Source organism: Papilio machaon, chromosome 17, assembly GCF_912999745.1.
Source record: "Papilio machaon chromosome 17, ilPapMach1.1, whole genome shotgun sequence".
NCBI classification, from domain to species: domain Eukaryota; kingdom Metazoa; phylum Arthropoda; class Insecta; order Lepidoptera; family Papilionidae; genus Papilio; species Papilio machaon.
Genome location: NC_060002.1, coordinates 3,643,644 through 3,662,508, shown reverse-complemented (window position 1 = coordinate 3,662,508; position 18,865 = coordinate 3,643,644). Strand labels below are relative to the sequence as shown.

The 18,865-nt window shown below is 35.8% G+C and overlaps 1 protein-coding gene across 1 annotated transcript; it reads right to left on the bottom strand.

Annotated features, from left to right (window-relative positions):
- Positions 1-252: 252 nt before the first annotated feature.
- Positions 253-17,339, bottom strand: LOC106721653 (probable ATP-dependent RNA helicase spindle-E). The gene is made up of 26 exons (XM_045681770.1): positions 16,811-17,339; positions 16,371-16,565; positions 15,982-16,203; positions 15,632-15,707; positions 15,266-15,558; positions 14,864-15,084; positions 14,555-14,736; positions 14,043-14,206; positions 13,316-13,483; positions 12,797-12,959; positions 11,720-11,847; positions 11,011-11,217; positions 8,692-8,921; positions 8,063-8,123; positions 7,878-7,969; positions 7,037-7,160; positions 6,242-6,457; positions 5,612-5,827; positions 5,277-5,402; positions 4,547-4,707; positions 3,876-3,995; positions 3,600-3,722; positions 2,671-2,818; positions 2,159-2,280; positions 1,685-1,909; positions 253-891 (listed from the first exon to the last, which is right to left on the bottom strand). Exons 1-26 carry the CDS (start codon positions 17,021-17,023, stop codon positions 753-755), a joined length of 4,335 nt encoding a protein of 1,444 aa, XP_045537726.1. The 5' UTR covers positions 17,024-17,339; the 3' UTR covers positions 253-752.
- Between the last annotated feature and the right edge of the window lie 1,526 nt (positions 17,340-18,865).

The following is an 18,865-nucleotide window of genomic DNA, read 5'->3' as shown; positions in this document are numbered from 1 at the left end:
TCAATATAGAAATTCACATTTCTAATTTAAAGATTTTATGAATATAATCACTAGGCTTAAACTTATATCACAACATATGTACGCTAATACATACAACATTACAAAGTTTTCCACAATACAGGTATTAACTACAAGATTTAACTTAAGAGAAAACTTAGAACATCTTAAAATATCTATTTTATACAATTTTCATGTTAATAAACAAAATATAGAGCAAATAAATGACAGTGTTGCAATTTATTTTTTCCTTGTATATTACATAAACTTTTTCTTTTGTCGCTCTGCAAAAAAAATGTAAAATTTGTACTTTTAATAACACGGGAAAAATAAGTTGCAATACGACCTATAATAATGACTGACTTATTATCAATAGACCGACAAGAATATCTGACACGGTGGGAATAAGTCTAAGTCGATTATAAAAGCTCACTAGACAGGACAGACAGGAGGGCGTGTCAACGTCAAAAAGTGTCACGTCGATCATTTTTGCACCTGTGAAGTCATTTTCTTTATGTCACTTTCTATGCCCATGTAGGTTTTACAGGTTTAATGCCAGAACTGATCGCAACGCCTCTCACCGGCTCTGATATTAATCGTAAAACTCTACAAAGACATTCTTATCTGTGATTACTCAAAGAGAATGCTCTAAATTACAATATGTTTTTACACAAGTATTCGGACACTGTCACACTAGAAAATACACATATTAACAGCTGAAGTAACAGGAGTTCTGAAGCCAGGAGTCAGGGTGTTTAGGACTGCACATCTCGCAGGTCGTCCTCCTTCTCCAGGTGCATGTTGGAGTAGAGATGTATGCGCATGGCGGGCGCGGGCAGAGGGCCCGTGTTGCACAACTCGCACGTCAGCTCCTGACTGGACGACGACGATGTCCTGATGGTCATCATAGAAGGTTTTATAGGGTATCAAATATGAAAAAAAGTCTCTACTCTAATAAGAGATTTGTTTTAGTAGCGTCTAGGAAAGGGCTATAGAGTTGGATCATTGACTAAAAATTATGTAAATAAAGTTTTATGAAAATGTAGACTAATGAAAAATTTACAACTTTGAACTCATTAATTTCGACCATTTTTATCTTGATGTTTGCAGTGATCGCACTTACCGTTAGTTTCTGAGAGGAAAATCTCGATATTAAACATATTGTTATCACTGTCATTATCTTTGAAAAAAACAGAAATAACATTATGTTTTAACGGGGATTTTGTTCTCAGAAAACTACGCCTAGTTATGAAAAATTTAAATGACGAAATTTGAATTTTATCTAACAAGTGACCTATAAAATTACTACTGAAAAGACGTTATGTGAATGCTCATAGAGGAATACAAAGTGATAGGAACAAAAATACCCTCATCATACCCTAATCATTTTATGCGTACTTGTAATTGTATTTACTGTAGTCTAGTCATTAAATGTAGTCATATCGTACTCTTAGACATTTTATTGTAAGTTTAGTCTTTCATTAAATTTTATTATTATTTAATCTAGAATATTTTTAATCTGTATTCACTTCTGTTTTAGAAACCTTATAAAATGTCATATAGATTTGATGTAAATATGACATAGCAGTCAACGACTTTTCTACAAACTAGGGGTGAAGAAGAGAGCGACGTGATGTCGCTCATTAAAAACTGTTTGGAAGCAGAAGAAAAACTGTTTGGAGAAGACCTGGCGAGCATGTGGTACAGGGCCTGGTTGGCGGCGTGCAGCCGCAGCAGGTCAGTGCGGGGTGTGGCGTGCAGCTCCAGCGGGCGATGCAAGGAGAAGACGAGCGCGCGCTCCGCCATGCCGGGCACGCTGATCTCCAGCAGCTCGCTCTCGTCCGCTGACCGCCAGCGCCACGCGTTAGCCACGCAGCATGGCTCTCGGTGCTTCCGTCGCTTGCGCAGCAACCTGACATACAAGTCATCACCTCAAACATAACCTAACTGAGGAGTTAATAGCCTACCATAAATAAGGATGCCTAGGCCTTAGACACACTTTTGTATTGTAGTCTCGATTTTGCCAAAGAGTATGAAATATCCACTGTAATGGACTTGTAGGGTAAAAGTAAATAAGAATAGACGAGAAGCATATCCTGAGCTGTGCCAAATTGAAATTCGCAATATCTGTTTACTCCTCTGGGTTACGGATAGTACTCACTTCATGATATCTTCTCGTATGAACTTAGGTACTTTAGGATGGAACTCGTCATCAGCGGTGGGCGTGTCCTGCCCCTCGCTGCAGAACATCATGTAGTCCATCAAGTGCCGCACGTGGTTGATCTACAAATTACACAAGTTATGTCAAGATTACATAAAAATACTCTCTCTCAATCTCTCTTTCTGTTTCTCTGTGTATGTTCATCTAAATTGCCACGAGTCGGCGTTTTAACAAATCTCCTTGTCGTCAACCAACGAAGCAGTCGCGGCCGCTTTGAAAACAATCAACAAGTCTGCAAACACCTAACGTCGTGCCGTGAGTTTATTTTCAGTTTTAATTAACTTTATCTCACAAAAAAGTAGTCCTTCGAGCCGGATGTGAATTAATGAACTAGAAAAGTGAAAAATCTTTGTTTATCACGTGTTTCTTCAAGAGTTAATGTTACTTCAAACTATGAAACATTTCCTAAATTTTACTAAAACAAGTGTACTTAATCAAATGTGACATCTCACCAAGCCGATGTCATCGACATCCAGATCGACGTCAATATTGACAAGTATGTCATGCTCGGGGAAGTACGGGCGGCCGTCGTCATGACTGCCCAGCCCGCACAGCGTGCTCACATAGCGCGTGCAGCGCTCGTCGCGTCTCAACTCAGCGCTGTAAACGATTACTTATATCTTTCAATGGACGTTACACGATAAATATAATGAACATCTAGACTTATTTATAAAAAGGGAGTGTCTTGATGCAATAACGAAAAAAAAAATCATAATTCGTCTCCATTATTTTTTTTAGATTTCTTACTGTCTGTCTGTACGTAAGCTGAGTACGTTCCGGGTAATCTCCAAAACTGTTGGACTTATCTTGATGAGTGTGTGAGCATATTGTTACGTGCTAGGGTTCGATGGATTTGGAGAGAAAAACCTGCTGACTCTTTTGAAGACTTTATTCAATTAACACTAGGTCCAACACAAAGCACTAGGTCAAACACAAAGCACTAGGTCCAAACACTGAGCACTGACGATGTCCTAGGTCGTAGCCAAGTAGTAGGTTTCCCTTGTATCGCTGGTTGTCGCTCCGAAGTTGCCTCGAAGGTAGCTCAAACTGAACTGACTCGCTCGCGTCTCTGCGGCTATTTATATAGGCCGAGTCGAGCCCCAGACCATTCCAGAAAGTTCCTTTCTGGAACGTTTCCAAAAGGCGCGAACGTCATCGACCGGTTTGGACGATTCCGGAAAGATGACTCATTTCTCACGCTCGCGCGCCGCGGTTTTCGAGATACTTCCAGTTTTATAATTTCACAACAGTACCTCTAACGCCATCTAGTGTTGAGTAGAGGGTTTCACGTGACTTTGTACGTTCGTAACAATATTATAAACTATTTTATATGCGGACGAAGTCGCGGGCGACCACTAGTGTAATATTAAAAAGTACTTACGCAGGACAAAAGAGCAATGCTATGATAGCGGGCAGGCCAGGTATGTTCGGCATCAGGGTTGTATGGTGCAAGGTTAGCGTGCTACCCATCTCGTTCTGACCCACTTGGGCGGCTACCAATAACCTATCAAAAATTTAAAAAAAATTACAAAGACCTTATTAAACATATATCCATGATTTATTTTACAATGCAAATTGATTCTTTTGTTCACATAAAAAAATCTTTACTGATATAGTTTATTGCTTTTCAGTAAATATAAATTAAATATATAAATACCTTTCATAAATCTCCTGCGGCTCAGTATCTAACAGTACAGAGTTGACAGAATTCCACTCGATGTTAACCTGTTTCTCCCGACCTGCGTACATCAGATTGTGTACGCTGATTTCCAATGGACTGCACAGTTTTATAAAATAAATCTAATTACTAACAATATACAATTGTTTCATTTACATTTAAAAAAAATGATATAAAGATCAACAAATTTATCTGACCCGGTCAAAGTCAAACTAATTTTAGATAGGTCACTAGCGCCCTCCTGTAACGTTAAAAAATATATCACAAAATCCTTTTCTTTGCTGCTATCTTGTCATGTTTTTTTTAGTAATTTTTATATCTAAGGAGGTTTTAAATAAATTACAAAACGAACTGCAATAGCAGTACCTCTCGTCCCAGGTAACTTATCTTTACTTATTAATAAGCTTATTTGAACTATAAGTGGTAAATAAATTTTAATATTAAAATTGAAATAGAAACCATCGATATTTTCAATATGAACAAACTGCATTAGCTATTATTCGTTGATCCATTCGAGTTTTTAAAGTAAGAAAAAAACTTAAACCTACATTATAAGATTTAAGTTTAAAACTTATGAGTTTATACAATTAATTATTTCCAAGAGAATAATTTTGTACAAGTTATTATACAAATGTACCAGCAAGTAATACCTGAAGGGTCCTTTCAAGCAGACATCAGTATCACATTCTTTGTAATTGGGTGGGTCTATTTCATTCATATGATAAAACGCGGCTTCAATCTGTTCTTTATTGTAAGCCCGCTTCTGAACCATGTTCAAACCATTTGCCATCTCTCTTACGTCGTGATTTAACTGTTAGGGAAGAAATAAAAAATTTGTAGAAAGATTTAATCGCTTATGTGGTAACTAAAGTACTTCTAAACCCATTTGGATCATTTACCAATAGCTCAACGGTCAAAGAATATTCAAACTTGTACAAAAACATCAAGAATTATTATTATTATTATTATTTATTAAGGACTAGTAATTACCGGCGACTTTGTCCGTGCGGAATTAAAAAATCTAGTAATAAATATATCTTATAACAGGTGTAGTGTAGCTTCCAACAGTGAAAGAATTTTTCAAATCGTTTTATTAGATAATAAATTATTCAATGTAAACAAACAATCAAACATTTCCTCTTTATAATACTACTAGCTGTAGCCCGCGACTCCGTCCGCGCAGAATTAAAAAAAACGTAATAAGTATGTATTCTTCCAGACTATGTTCTACATCTGTGTCAAATTTTGTCAAGATCCGTTGAGCTATTTAGGAGATACCATCAAATAAACATCCATCCATCTAAACATTCACATTTATAATATTAGTATTAATATACGTAACGCAGTTCTAACTTAAGCTATTATATTTTAAATAATTACCTTAGATTCATAACTTTCCTCACAAGGTACAGCGAGTCCTTTGTCTAAGAGTGCTTTGTTTACGCTTGTCTTGCCGTGCTCTGCGAATAACTCTATCGATACTACGCCATTCACTACCGAATACACCTGTACACATATAGTTTTGTTAAACAATTCATAACTAATTAAAAAAAAAAAAACATATTTTGATTCGCAAAACAATGTCCGTAAACCCAAACGTACATATACTGTATAAAAATGTATCGCCATCTCTCATTGAATCAAAAAAAAAATTACAGTATGAACTTCCTTCAGCCGTATCCTTACAGAGATCTAATTACACTGGTTGTTAATACCTTGCCGAGCAGTCGTCCGCGTGTGATGAGCGTTGTGAAGAGATGGTCTGCTGCCGGTGTCCAGTGCGCGTGGTGATCCAGAAGCGGCGCAGGCGCAACTCCCGTCAGCGAACATCGCATGGCCAACGGCGGCGTGTTACTGCACACGCCCGCAGGCAGCTCGCGCACGCTGCATGTACTCACACGACCGTAGCTGCCGTAATCGATGTACAACACCTGCAATACAAGACCTTATTTCTATTGCTTTTAAGGGATATTTTAGCTTACGTCATCTCTAAAGCCGGTAATGTGTCATCTACTTCACGTTCAGTTTATTTTATTCTAATCCAGCGATTGAATTTAACGTTAGTTTATAACTGGAATGTAAACATATATTTGGAATGCAATGTGTTGGTTTTAGCGGGGGTTTACATTTATCCAGTTATAATCCAGCGCTGGGTTCGTTCTCAGGACTGGAATTATGTGACTTTTATAAACCTGAAATATCTTATGCTTCGTCTAAAAGACCGAGACTTGATCTATATATAAAAAAAAGCAGATTTTTAAGAGAAATTAACACATTTATAACCGTGCTTTGGCGTAGTAAGTTCATATTAACACAAAAAATGGTGTTAAATTGTACAAGCTCACCTCTAGCATATCCCTGGGTAGTGTGTTTACAATCCTAGCGCGGTAGAATGCGGTACCGGCTGCACTAACGTATGGTGCTGCGCGAAGTACGCCAGGTTTCTCACCACCAGCGCTGGCCAGCAATGTGCCGCGGTTCAGCGCCGCCTCTATCTCACGCAGCTCCGCAACAGTAGACTCATCGTCGTACTGCACCCAGAACTTGCTCACAGATATGTACTGTAACAATTTATGTGTCTTAATTAATTAATTAATTTATTTATTTAAGCTTTATTTTCCACTTAACAATGCAATAAATATAAAACAGATATAAACTAGTTTTCATCTTTTCTTTGTTATGTGGCCCCTTATTGGGTAGAAGCCTCCTCCATCCTCTTCCATCTTTCTCTGTCCTTGGTCAAATTCATCCAACTTGTTCCAGCAGTTATTGTGATATCATCGACCCATCTTTTCTTTTTTTTCCCTCACATTTCCTTTTGGGCCCACCTATTTAGTAGTTCGTTAAGTCTTTCTGTCTTAATAAGCAGCGCGTAATTAAAAAAATAGCCTATAATATACCCGCGTGCATCAGCTACCTTCCCGCTAAAGTCCCAACATAATAGGTAAAGCGGATCTGGAAATTACCCGAAGCAAACGCAACCTCACTAACAGACAGACAAACAAAAATTTAAAAAAATGGATCCTTATTATGCATGTGAGCAATGGACTTGTGTACGAAATATGTTTTTTTTTCAATATAACATATAGACACTCCATTTTTATTTATATATATAGATATAGATAATAAAGTGACATTACTTGCGACAGTTTGAGAGGGAAGTGTGTGTCATCAATTTCCGGTAGTCGCGGCACCATCTTGTCCAAGTCTATGATCGTGTTGGCTCTCTCGTGAGCCGCTGCCAATTCATTAGCTTTTTCTATACTAAAATACACAAACACAAGAAATAAACAAATTAGTTCGTAGTAATAACCGAATAAATCTTGCCAATCTAAAAAAAAAAAATGCAAATAACACCTAGGAATAGTGTAGCTTTCAAACACTAAAATAATTTTTCAAATCAGTTCAGTAGTTTCAGAGTCTAGTCAATACAAACAAACAATCAAATCTTTTCCCTTTACAATATTATTATAATACTTCATACTAGTATTATAAATGCGAATTTTTAGACGTATAGATGTATGGATGTTTGTTTGAACCTTCAAACAAACATCCATCCATCTTATCATCTCCGGAATGACTCAAAGAATCTGGATGAAATTTGGCATCGATGTAGAGCAAAACCTAGAACATATAGGGTACAAATAAAGTTATCGTTAATCCCTCGCGGACGGAGTCGCGGGCGACATCTAGTAGCATTATAAATGTGAAAGTTTACATGGATGGATGGATGGATGTTAGTTAGAAGTCTCCAGAACGGCTGAATGGATCTTGATGAAATTTTATACAGATGTAAAACATCGCCTGGAAGAACACATAGGCTACTTATTAAGTTTTTTTTAAAATTCCGCGTGGACGGAATCGTGGGCTATAGCAAATGTAAGTTTACACTTTTTGTTTAGAGGGATATAATTAATGTTTTGTTCAATTTAAACATATTGCCATATAACATTTTGAATTAATATAAATGTAAAAACTTACGGCAAAAGAGGTATACGAAAGTCGGTTCGTATTTGTCGTGCCTTGACAGCTTTGTATACAGGGAGGACCACTTGCCCGGGAATTGTAGGATCCTGTATTATACAACAAAATTGGATTTTTTCCGACATAAAAACCCTTATTTTTTGCCTATTAATATTAACAGTTAAAGAACACATCAAACTCACCCCAGTTTTTTCAGTGGATTTAGTTTCATCACTTCCATCAGAGAATGTTAGGAATATTTTCCTGCAAATAAGACATTTTAAATTGAATGATTTAGTGAATGGTTGACGATTGATTGATTGACGAATGATTAATGAATTAGTAATGATTTTGACATTAAATTCAAAAAGCACAGCTGCGCATTGTTATAGACCGACATGGATATCTGACCTGGCAAAGTCAAATTAAATTATGACAGTTAACTAGCGCCACTCTGTTAATATCAAAAGAGTGTCACAAGATCCTTGTTTTACTGTTATATTTTCTTTAATAGCATTTTCTGAGCTAAAATAGGTACTTTTATACATATTGTGATAGCTGCGCCTCTGTCACTGGGCTAAAGATGCTTGTTTGACCTTACCACATTGAATTTCAAATTAAAAAAAAATCACTTTTCTGCAACGCATTTGATATAAATTTCAGCTTAATACCTCCACGCGTTGCTGAGAAAAAGTGTCTTGACAGACAAACAGACGGACTGACAAAAAATTGCTCCTATAAGGGTTCCATTTTTCCTTTCCAGGTACGGAACCCAAAAAAATGATATCTATTCAAAAGGTAGTAACTGTTTTTTTTTTGTGTTACAGCGTACCTACTGCCGACATCAAAGCTGACCCTGGGGTCGTCACCGAGTAGACGGCGTACAGTGTTGCGGATGGCAGGTGCGTATGGTGCGAGGGGCTGGTGTGTAGGCCAGCCAGTGAAGTAGAGAGAGCGGCGCGGGTTGAGGCCGCCCAGTACACGCACAGCCTCGCGCTCACGGCACTCGTCAGTAGACGCGTGCACAAAGTATTGTGGGTAGAATGCACCCGCGATTATCAGCTGGAGACAAACGAATTAATTGTCACTAATTTAAAGAAAGAAACAACATTTGTTGCCACACAAAGATTACAAAACATAAACACACACTAGGCACACACTTGGTACAATAGCGTGGCAAAAGGAAACCAGCTGAGCGAAGCAGAGACAGACCAAACTGTCCCCGCGCTATTTCCAGCTGGCCCTTTACAAAAAAAAAATAATAATAATAAAATAAAAAAAACTTGTGAGCCGTCATGGGACGCCTGGCAGATGTGTAACATCGTGTGTGTACAAGTAATATGCATAAAATATTAAATATTATAATTAAATAAATAATAATAATGATGATAATGATAATAATCACAGGTGGGCACAGTTAATCGAAAAGTTAACTTCGTTAATCGTTAATTCGTTAATTAAAAAATTAACTTCGTTAATCGTTAAAGCGTTAAATTCTCGAAAATTTAACGCAAGTTAAAGTTAATCGTTAACAGTTAACCATACCAAAATTATACATACTAATTTCACACTTATGTGGCGACACTTGTTTAAAATAGTAATTTGACTATACATTTATAGAATGTACACATTAGTATTAGAGACAGATATGAATGCATTATAGTATATTTTATTACGAGTGCGGAAAACCTGACATTGTAAAGAGTTCCAACAAATGTCTACCCGAGCCGAGGCGCAGCCGAAGGTAAGGGTTGACAGTTGTAGACAGACAAGTTGTAATGACAGTTGCGCACGTGTACTAAATAACTATTTTTGACAGTTGCGAAAAAATGAAGCAATTTAATAGAATAATAAAAACACAATAAACTCAACTAACTAAAATGTTTGGAAAATGGCGCCAACCGTAAAAGAATATAAACAGAGATTTCTTTTGTTTTCTTCACCCATTCTGGGTAGGCAAAGGGAACTATGCCCAAACAACCAAGTCTTCAGTAGATTATTTTAATCGAAATGAAATTTAATGAGATGAAATAAAATGAAAACTAACCTAATTCATTGAATCAAATCATAAAATCTGATATTGTAACAAATTAGAAGCTTCTTTTTAGAAATATTTGCATGAATCATAAAAACTTCAATGGTTTTTTTTTTGTAAAAACTTCGTGGTTGGTTATTCTTTTTAACAGACATTATTTTGACAGTTGGGAAAAACAAGTTTAGAAAAGCTAAAGAAAAAGCACGAGTAAAAAAGGGTTTTAATACAGTTGCTCAAAAAGTGGCGTATTGCAGGGACGAAGAGCGTTCGGAATGTGGGCTATAACATACTCATGCTTTTATATACTCGTAATGAAACATACTACTTCGAACCTTCTTTTGATTTTGTCCTGTTGGTCACGTCTTTCCCGGACGCTCTGATGCATCACACTTGCACGCGAACTTCACATATTATATCAATTATCAACTCGTTCGTTCACCATTCGAGTCGCCGACAGTCGCCCAACATAGCTGAACTTACGAGCGTGGCGTGGCACGTAATTTAAACAAAATGACAGCACGTCTCAAAGTTTCTAATTTAACGATTAACGGACTTTTATTAACGGAAGTTGAGTTTAACGAAAGTTAACAAAAGCGTTAACACTTTTTGAAGTTAACTTAAAAGTTAATCCGTTAAGCAAAATGTTAACTTCGTTAATTAACGATTAACGGATTAACGAGTTAATGCCCAGCTCTGATAATAATAATATATGTATGTATACATATGTATACCTTAGTATAGCGTGGCGACCCGTCGCCACGGCAAGTGTCGCCACGTCAGCAATTCGGTTTACAAGTGATCCTATAGATGTTTCACATCATAAAAGACAGAATCAGATCAACAACAAACAAAGACTATATATTAAGATACCCCAAGCCTAGTTTAAGTCTTCTTCTGAGGTAATTTGCTACAAACATAAATATCTACTGAATCTGTTGTTAAAAATTATTTCACATATAATTAACTCTTTAATTACTTTTATATACTAGAAAGTGGTAAAGGAACGGTCACCTGGTATCACTAAAAAGCGAAGTGACCGCCACCCAGAAACGTCTAGAAAAAAACACATCGAAAATTGAGCAAATTAATTTATCAGATGCAGTTTTTCCAACTTACTTTAAGAACCAATGTGATCTCATGCTTGGCCCATGGCGAGGGCACGGCGTTGGTGTCGAGGCCCTCACGCGAGAGGCGCACACGCAGCTCCCGCACGAGGTCGTCCAGCTCCCGCAGCGCCCGCACCTGAACGTAGAACCGCCGCGCCCACTGACCCTCGCTACCCGGCTGCTTGAAGTAGTTCAACTTGCGCAGATGGTTCCACACCTTAGACAAAAAACAAGTAACCAATTACTCTGCTCACTTTTATAATCTGTGCTGTCAAAGATAAGGTTAATATCTATATATATAAAATAAAGTCGTGTTAGTTACACTATTTATAACTCAAAAACGGCTGAATCGATTTGACTGAAAATTGGTGGGCAGGTAGCTAGCAGCAGGTAGAACCAGGAAACAGACATAGGATAATTTTTACCCCGTTTTCTATTTTTTATTCCGCGCGGACGGAGTCGCGGGTAAAAGCTAGTACATAATATTATAAATGAGATAGTTTAGATGGATGGATGGATGAATGTTTGTTTGAAGGTATCTCCTGAACGGCTCAACGGATCTTGATGAAATTTGGCACAGATGTAGAACATTGTCTGGAAGAACACACGGACTACTTATTACGTTTTTTTTTTTTAATTCCGCGCGGACGGAGTCGCGGGCGACAGCTAGTAATCTATTCTACAAATATGATATCTACGTAATCTAGAAATCTACGTACCTTATAAACATTGAGGAAGGCGATACAATCACTGGTGGATCCATCAGCCCAGGTCAGCTTGGAGTTGTAAGCGTTCAGTTTCTCACGGAACGGACTGTTGAATACGTTCTTCACAGACATGGCCGCCGCTACAAATCATTATCTTTTTCTAAGTTGTTTTTATTAATTAAATTAAGTTTATATGTTATTGCAGCTTAACGTCTAAAATATATGTCGGATGAGCACCGCCCGAAGTGTTTAAGAAACACACAACGTCAGTGGTGGTAGCACCACTAACATCATTTTTAGCATTGCTCATCCTTAAATGAAACGCAGCCTTTGATGAATATCTTTATATTTCTCAGCAGAGTTTTTGCCTCCTTAAAGAGCTCTGAACACTCCGGCGGTCGTACTGAGACTGACTCTGTGCCGCCGGAACATTCTTATTTATACCCTCATGAGACTTACAATAAAGTGTTTGAATTTAGTAATCGTTTGTAAATTAATCTAAAAATTACAATAAAAGTTTTAATCAATTAATCGATTGTAAGAACGTATTTACAAGAGTTATTTAATTAATTTCAACAGTGAAATATTTTTATAAGATGGTCACGCCGATATATATAAACAGAAAAAAGTCAAATTCCATATATGGCGGCCATTATTTTTTTATCATTTAATAAAATTGTAAAATATCGTTAAGCATACTAATATTATAAATGCGAATGTTTTTATGGATGGATGTATGTTTGTTTGAAGGTATTTCCAGAATGGTTAAACGGATCTTGATGAAATTTGGCATACATATGGAACAGTGACAGAACACATAAGCGACCAATAATTTTTTTTAATACGACGGAAACGGAGTCGCGGTCGACAACTAGTATATTCATAAATTTATGAGTTTTAACGAAAAATAAGCAGGTTGTCCACGGTTAATTGTTCTGTCTATATGTTTGACCGCAAGACCGCGTTTTTTCAGGGTAATCTCCGTAACGGCTAGATCTATTATCAAGAAAGATGATGGCTATTTTTTCTACCCTACGTTTTCTTTTTTAGTAAACTACATGTCTTGTTACAATATAATAAAGTACTTACCCATTATAATACTTTCATCGAAACATCCGTAGATGTAACCCAGCATGATCAGCTTGGAGATCCTCACATCCAGAGGCAGCTTGGCCATGATGCGGCCCAGGTATGTGATGTCACCGTCAGACACACACCACTCATCGTTTATTGTCTTCTTCATACCACCCACCTGTTTAACCAAATATTTATCTTTATGTATGAAAATATTTTATATTCTATCTCTACTATACTAGCTGTCGCACGCGACTTCGTCTGCGCGGAATTAAAAAAAAACTTAATATGTAGCCTTCCAGACTATGTTTTATATCTATATACCAAATTTCATTAAGATCCATTAAGCCTTTCTGGAGATACCTTCAAACAATCATTACCCATCCGTTTATCCATCCATCTAAATTTTTTATTTTTTTTCTATCATAAGAACCTTCACTAATTAATTGATTACTAATGTTAAGTGTGGATCGTAATTTAACTTAATACTTCTTATTGAGTTAAATATTACAACAAAATTGACAAACAACTGACCTCTTTGAGCACTAACATAGTTTTGTGTATATTGGACATATCTGGCGGGTCCATGGCGAGCGCGAGGATGTCACTCGGCGGGCCCATGTCCAACATCTTGGCGAGCAGCACCAGCCGCTCCAGCGGGCACCGCACTATCTCCGGCGGACACTCGTCCGGCAAGTCATTCTAGATTAAAACATTTAAATTATCAGACAATAGAAAAAAAAAAAACTAAGCTTGTGGAAAGGTAGTGGATAAAAAGAATCACGGATCTAACATAAAACACGTAAACGTATTTTCAAATTTTTAAGGTCTCTAGAGTAGTGATTGTCAAACTTATTTTCTTTTACCGCACCCTTTGAAAATCAATTATATTTCAGAGTCCCCTAATTTTTATTCAGCCCTAAAACTTAAAACCCACAATTTCATAACTTTAATTAATTTCAATGCTGCCCTTTTTTTGAGCCCCTTATCGCCCCCTCCTAGGTTTCAAATGCCCCCAAGGGGGCGTTATCGCCCACTTTGGGAAACACTGCTCTAGAGCGTGCCTCTTTATCAAGGACAGTGATTATTTAACATTAAGCGAACCACTGCTTGCCGATTCTTACTAACATTATAACTCCGAAGGACGAATGGATGGATTTCTTATCACAGAACTACAGAACAGCTAGACGGTTTAGGATAAAATTTGCAACACATTGATAACTTATTAAGTTCAAAGTTATATAGAGCGAGTAGTCCTTACATAAAACCTCTCCAAGACTAGCCGGTAGACGCGTCCGTCGCGCACACGTCCTGCACGACCTGCGCGTTGTTCACAGTTGGCCTTGGCCGCCCACGACAACTGCAGCGATGTGAAGTTGGTCGCTGTGTCCGCCACCAACACTTTCATTAGGCAGTAGTCGATCACTGGAACAACATAATTATACTTTACAGCAGTTGTCCGCGACTTCATCCGAGCGGAATTAAAAAAAAATCTCAGTAATAAATATAGCCTATGTCACCTGAGGTGTGATAGTGTAGCTTCACTACAGTGAAAGAATTTTCCAAATTGATAAAGTTTCTGAGCTTATTCAATCAAACAAACGTACAAACAGTCAATATCTGTTGATGTTAGTTCATTCTAATATCAGTTTGAATCCTCACTACTGCTACCAAACGCAACTGTCAGCGCCAAGATGGCGAAAATCAAATAGGCACAAAATACCATGTTTTATAGCTTGTCCATTTATAGAGGTCAATGGGTTGAATACTGACCATACTTGATATCAGGCACGGTGATAGAGCTCTCAGCGATGTTGGTGGCAAGTATGATCTTGCGCTGTCCGGGTGGCGCACGCTGGAACACACGCACTTGCTCGTCTGCGGTGATTGTTGAGTGCAGCGGCAGAACCCACCATTTCGTCTTTGATGTACCTGTTTTTTCTGACATTTTTGATCTAAAAAATAAAAAATTGCCTTATCATTTTCCTGCTGTTTTATCTTTTGAAATTTGTTAATTTCAGCTTTTAAGAAACAATTTTTTATATCTTAATATGTCATATACAGAATCAAACTTTCACTCACCTCAATTCGGAATTTGTCAAACAATCATATAACTCCTCAATTTCGTTAATACCAGGTAAAAATATCAAAACAGATGGTAAATCAGCTTCCGATCTGCAAGCAAAGTTCTCTTCCTTCTCATCAATTTGTTCAAAAGCATCTATCAATTTGATCACCAAATGATGCATTTCTGAAGGGATTCCTGGTGATTCATTCTTTGATGATGTAATTTTATCCAGTATCTGCAAAGGGAATTATAAAATTTGATATACTTTTTTTCATTCACATCAAATTCCATATATATTCCATATATAATATATATTTTGTGAAAGTGGCAAAGTGTTTTACCACAAGTATTTAGGAATTTAAAAATGTTTTGTAAATTGTGGTTTGTCTATGATTTCATTCAGTAATAAAACTTACCGATCCAAATTTATTAAGATGATTAAGATAAAAGGTTTTCACGGTAAACATGGGATCTTTCTTAACAACTTTAATAGATATGGCCGTCTGCAACCCCATTGGAGTAGGTATCATAAAGTAATCCGCAAAAGTCTTCCGGTTGATTGTAGCAGACATGAGCACCACTTTCACATGTGGTGATACCGTGTACAGGAGTCTTTTTACCACAAGCAGGAGAAAATCCATTTCCTGCCCACGCTCATGCACTTCGTCTAATATTACATGAGTATATTCATTCATATTCTTGGCTGAAACTAATAATGGAAAAAACTGTGTTAACATATTGCCCTATATGTATGAAACAAAGTTATATATATGTATTTTTACCAAGTTTTTGTAGAAGTATACCAGTTGTAACATAACTAATACGAGTGTCGGATGACACTTTGGCTTCCAATGCAACCTTGAAAATAAAAAAATAAAATTTAATACATATACAGATTCTATTATAGAAATGTATATTAAATAAGAATTAAAATATGATTTAAATAGAAAGAGGACATACCAATATCAAATCGTAAATCAGAAAACAAAACAAATTATTATGTGTTTCAATATTAATTTGAAGGATAAGTCTTTCCTAACACTTTCTTTTTTTTTTTTAAAGTGATTTATGTGCCAGCTACCTAATACTGTAATAAAAATATCAACTAATAAAAAATAAAATGTAGAATCACCTGATATCCAACTACACCGCTAACATCCCAACCTCTCTCCTGAGCAACTCTTTTTGCAATAGAAATAGCTGCTATTCTTCTCGGCTGAGTGACAACAATTTTGCATGGCCTACGGTTCTCAAATGAATCATCTAAAATCCATTGCGGTACTTGTGTTGTCTTACCACAACCAGTTGGGCCTTCTATAATCACCACTGGATAAGCTGAGATGCTACTTAAAATCTAGAACAGAAAATGTTCTATATGAATAACTATCTTATAGTCAAATGCAGTATTTATTGTTATTTTAATTTGCGAGTTTTAGTTTGAAATGTGTACTTTGTATTTAACGAAAATTATTAATATGTCAGTTTGTATATGGGTTTGAATTAGAACAAGATTCAAGTCACCTGCTGTCTGTATTCATTAATTGCTAAATTATTTGTATCCTCCTTTCTCTGGAATGAGTATTTCTTGTACACTTCATTCATTGCTTCCTCTGTAAGTGCCTCAATGTTCTGCATTGAATAGCTGTACGAAGATAGCTGCTCTAACGAATCCAGTCCACCAGCAAAACTTTGGAATGTGTCTCTGTTACCTTCATACTGAAAAAAAGTTTTACTTCACTTTGCTGTAATTTTTTAATTTAGATTTTGCCAGTTTGACAGTATTCATTGTAGTTATAACAGAAAGATAAATATGGATTTCGCATGAGCACAGCAACTCATGTTATGTATATTCACATTACTCATTACAACTAGCAAAGGTATTCAATTTTAAAAATATGCATTTTTTGTCTTACTCTCAAAGTCAAAACAATTTCATTTTTAATTTATTTATAAGTGAATACCTTCAAATAATTTTCCATTTCTTTTTTTTTAATTGCTTCCGCATAATCAGTGCCGCTCGCGAGAACAGAGTGACGATGTTGTTCAGGTTTATTCAGATCATTTATCGTATCTTCTTTAGTTATTCGTCTACCACCAGTAATTGGACCTCGAAGTTTTTTTACTTGTGCATTAGACGGACATGGATTATTGAAAAAAGACCGCAGTTCCTCCATTCTTAAAGTTAACGCCTAAAATACGGCGCTCACTTTCCGATCTTTTTAAAAACAGACACTACGAACAATATTAATAACTAGTGTTGAAACCTAATTCCTTCCGAATTTGAACACAAAATGTTGTTTGTAAAACATAAAAAAAAGACAAATTGAAACTGCCAAATGCCATTCCCAATCATAAACAAAACAGAAATTCACAGAGTAACGAAATTTTATAAATGCCTAGCTTGTCATTGATCACAGACAGACTATGCAGGGAATTTTGACTATAAACTTTAAATAAATAATTATTTTGATATCCGTAATTTTTTATATACAACAATTAAACTCTATAGTTAAAAATACAAGTATTTGCTACAGTGCATAGTTCCAGATGCTACACTTTGCCTCACACCTTTACACTCCGTATTCAAATCATAATATGACTGATGATGATGAAAGTTCGGTTCTGCGCAGTTAATATGTTATTAGTTAAAAAAATAGGGGTGTAGGTGGGAACAATAAAAAACAAGGTTTATTAATACTTTGCATTTTATTAACCATATTTGGCATAACAAAAATATTCAGATCCTTTTGATAGTAACTGTGTGATATAATATTTCGTTACGTTTGGGTGCTATAAGAGCAGTTTATATATTATGCTATCAGATAGTTTTTGCTATAATTTAATTTACATATCCTTGCTATAATTTTAATAACATAATGAAGGAGCAACAATTCCTCACTATTATGTCAAAAACATTTTATTGATGGAAATTATGTCCCATCTGAAAAAAAAAACTCACTACCATTAAATACTAAAATGTTATGCAACATCTACAAACGCCGTTTTTAACTACTTTACACATTAGATACAGAGTTGAAATATAAAAATACGGGAATCTAACACTTGCAGGCAGGTTTGCAAGTTAAAAATGTAATTAGATATCTTGGCGACTCTTGACTTTGCGCGAAACGCTGCGCAAAACACAATGTTAGGTGTGTTGGGGCGTAGTGGGATGCAGAGGGAAGGGCACTGCGCAGCGCTCCGATGACCTAGGGACGCCAAGATATTTGAAAAGAGTTATGATATGATATTATAAATAACAATTCCTTGTCTGCATTATGTATGCTATAAAAATATTATGATTTTAAAATATTATACTGTAATAAATATTGACTTTTTTAAATAAACAGTTTTAATTATTAAAACAAAATACTATTTCAATTAAATTAAAATATTACGAAACCTTCCGAGTACAGTCACCAAGTTTATTTTGATTAACGAATGAAACAAATATTGACATATCTATTTAACGAGAAGGCTGTCTTTATTATTTCATTATGATGCAAAAAAACAAAAAAAGTGTTTTGAGCTCTTTGGTTCACAACAAATTCTATCCTGCTGACTAGGTTGTATTTATACTACATAAGTTGTTCGTCAAATATTTTACAATTAAAGATATGTCTTGTCTAATTATTTTTAAATCTGTTTTTGTCAAAAGCTTTTTAAAATTATCTATAACAAGATGTTGGACATATCCAATTTATGTACAGAACAGAATACACATTTTCATTTGCATTTATATACTACGAAATAAAGCAGTAATAAATATATTAGCCAATTAAATATATTTAAAGTCGATTATAACAGTTACTGTGTATGCTTCTTTATAACTATTTAATACAATGTACAGAGGAGAGAAGGGTTTAATAGAATCTTCTCTATTTTACATCACCTAAAGACACCTTACGATGTTAAGTAAAATTAAAATTTTAAGATAAACAATATTATATTTTACATAATAATAATGTTATATAAATATCATATAACGCTTATGCAAATGCTAAAAATAATTTAAT

Coding starts and splice junctions, on each gene's coding strand:
- LOC106721653 (XM_045681770.1), bottom strand. CDS start 17,023: ATGGAGGAACTGCGGTCTTTTTTCAATAATCCATGTCCGTCTAATGCA. Junction 15,559..15,631: donor TATACTTCTACAAAAACTTG/GTAAAAATACAT, acceptor TTCCATTATTAG/TTTCAGCCAAGAATATGAAT. Junction 11,848..12,796: donor CGATGAAAGTATTATAATGG/GTAAGTACTTTA, acceptor AATGATTTGTAG/CGGCGGCCATGTCTGTGAAG.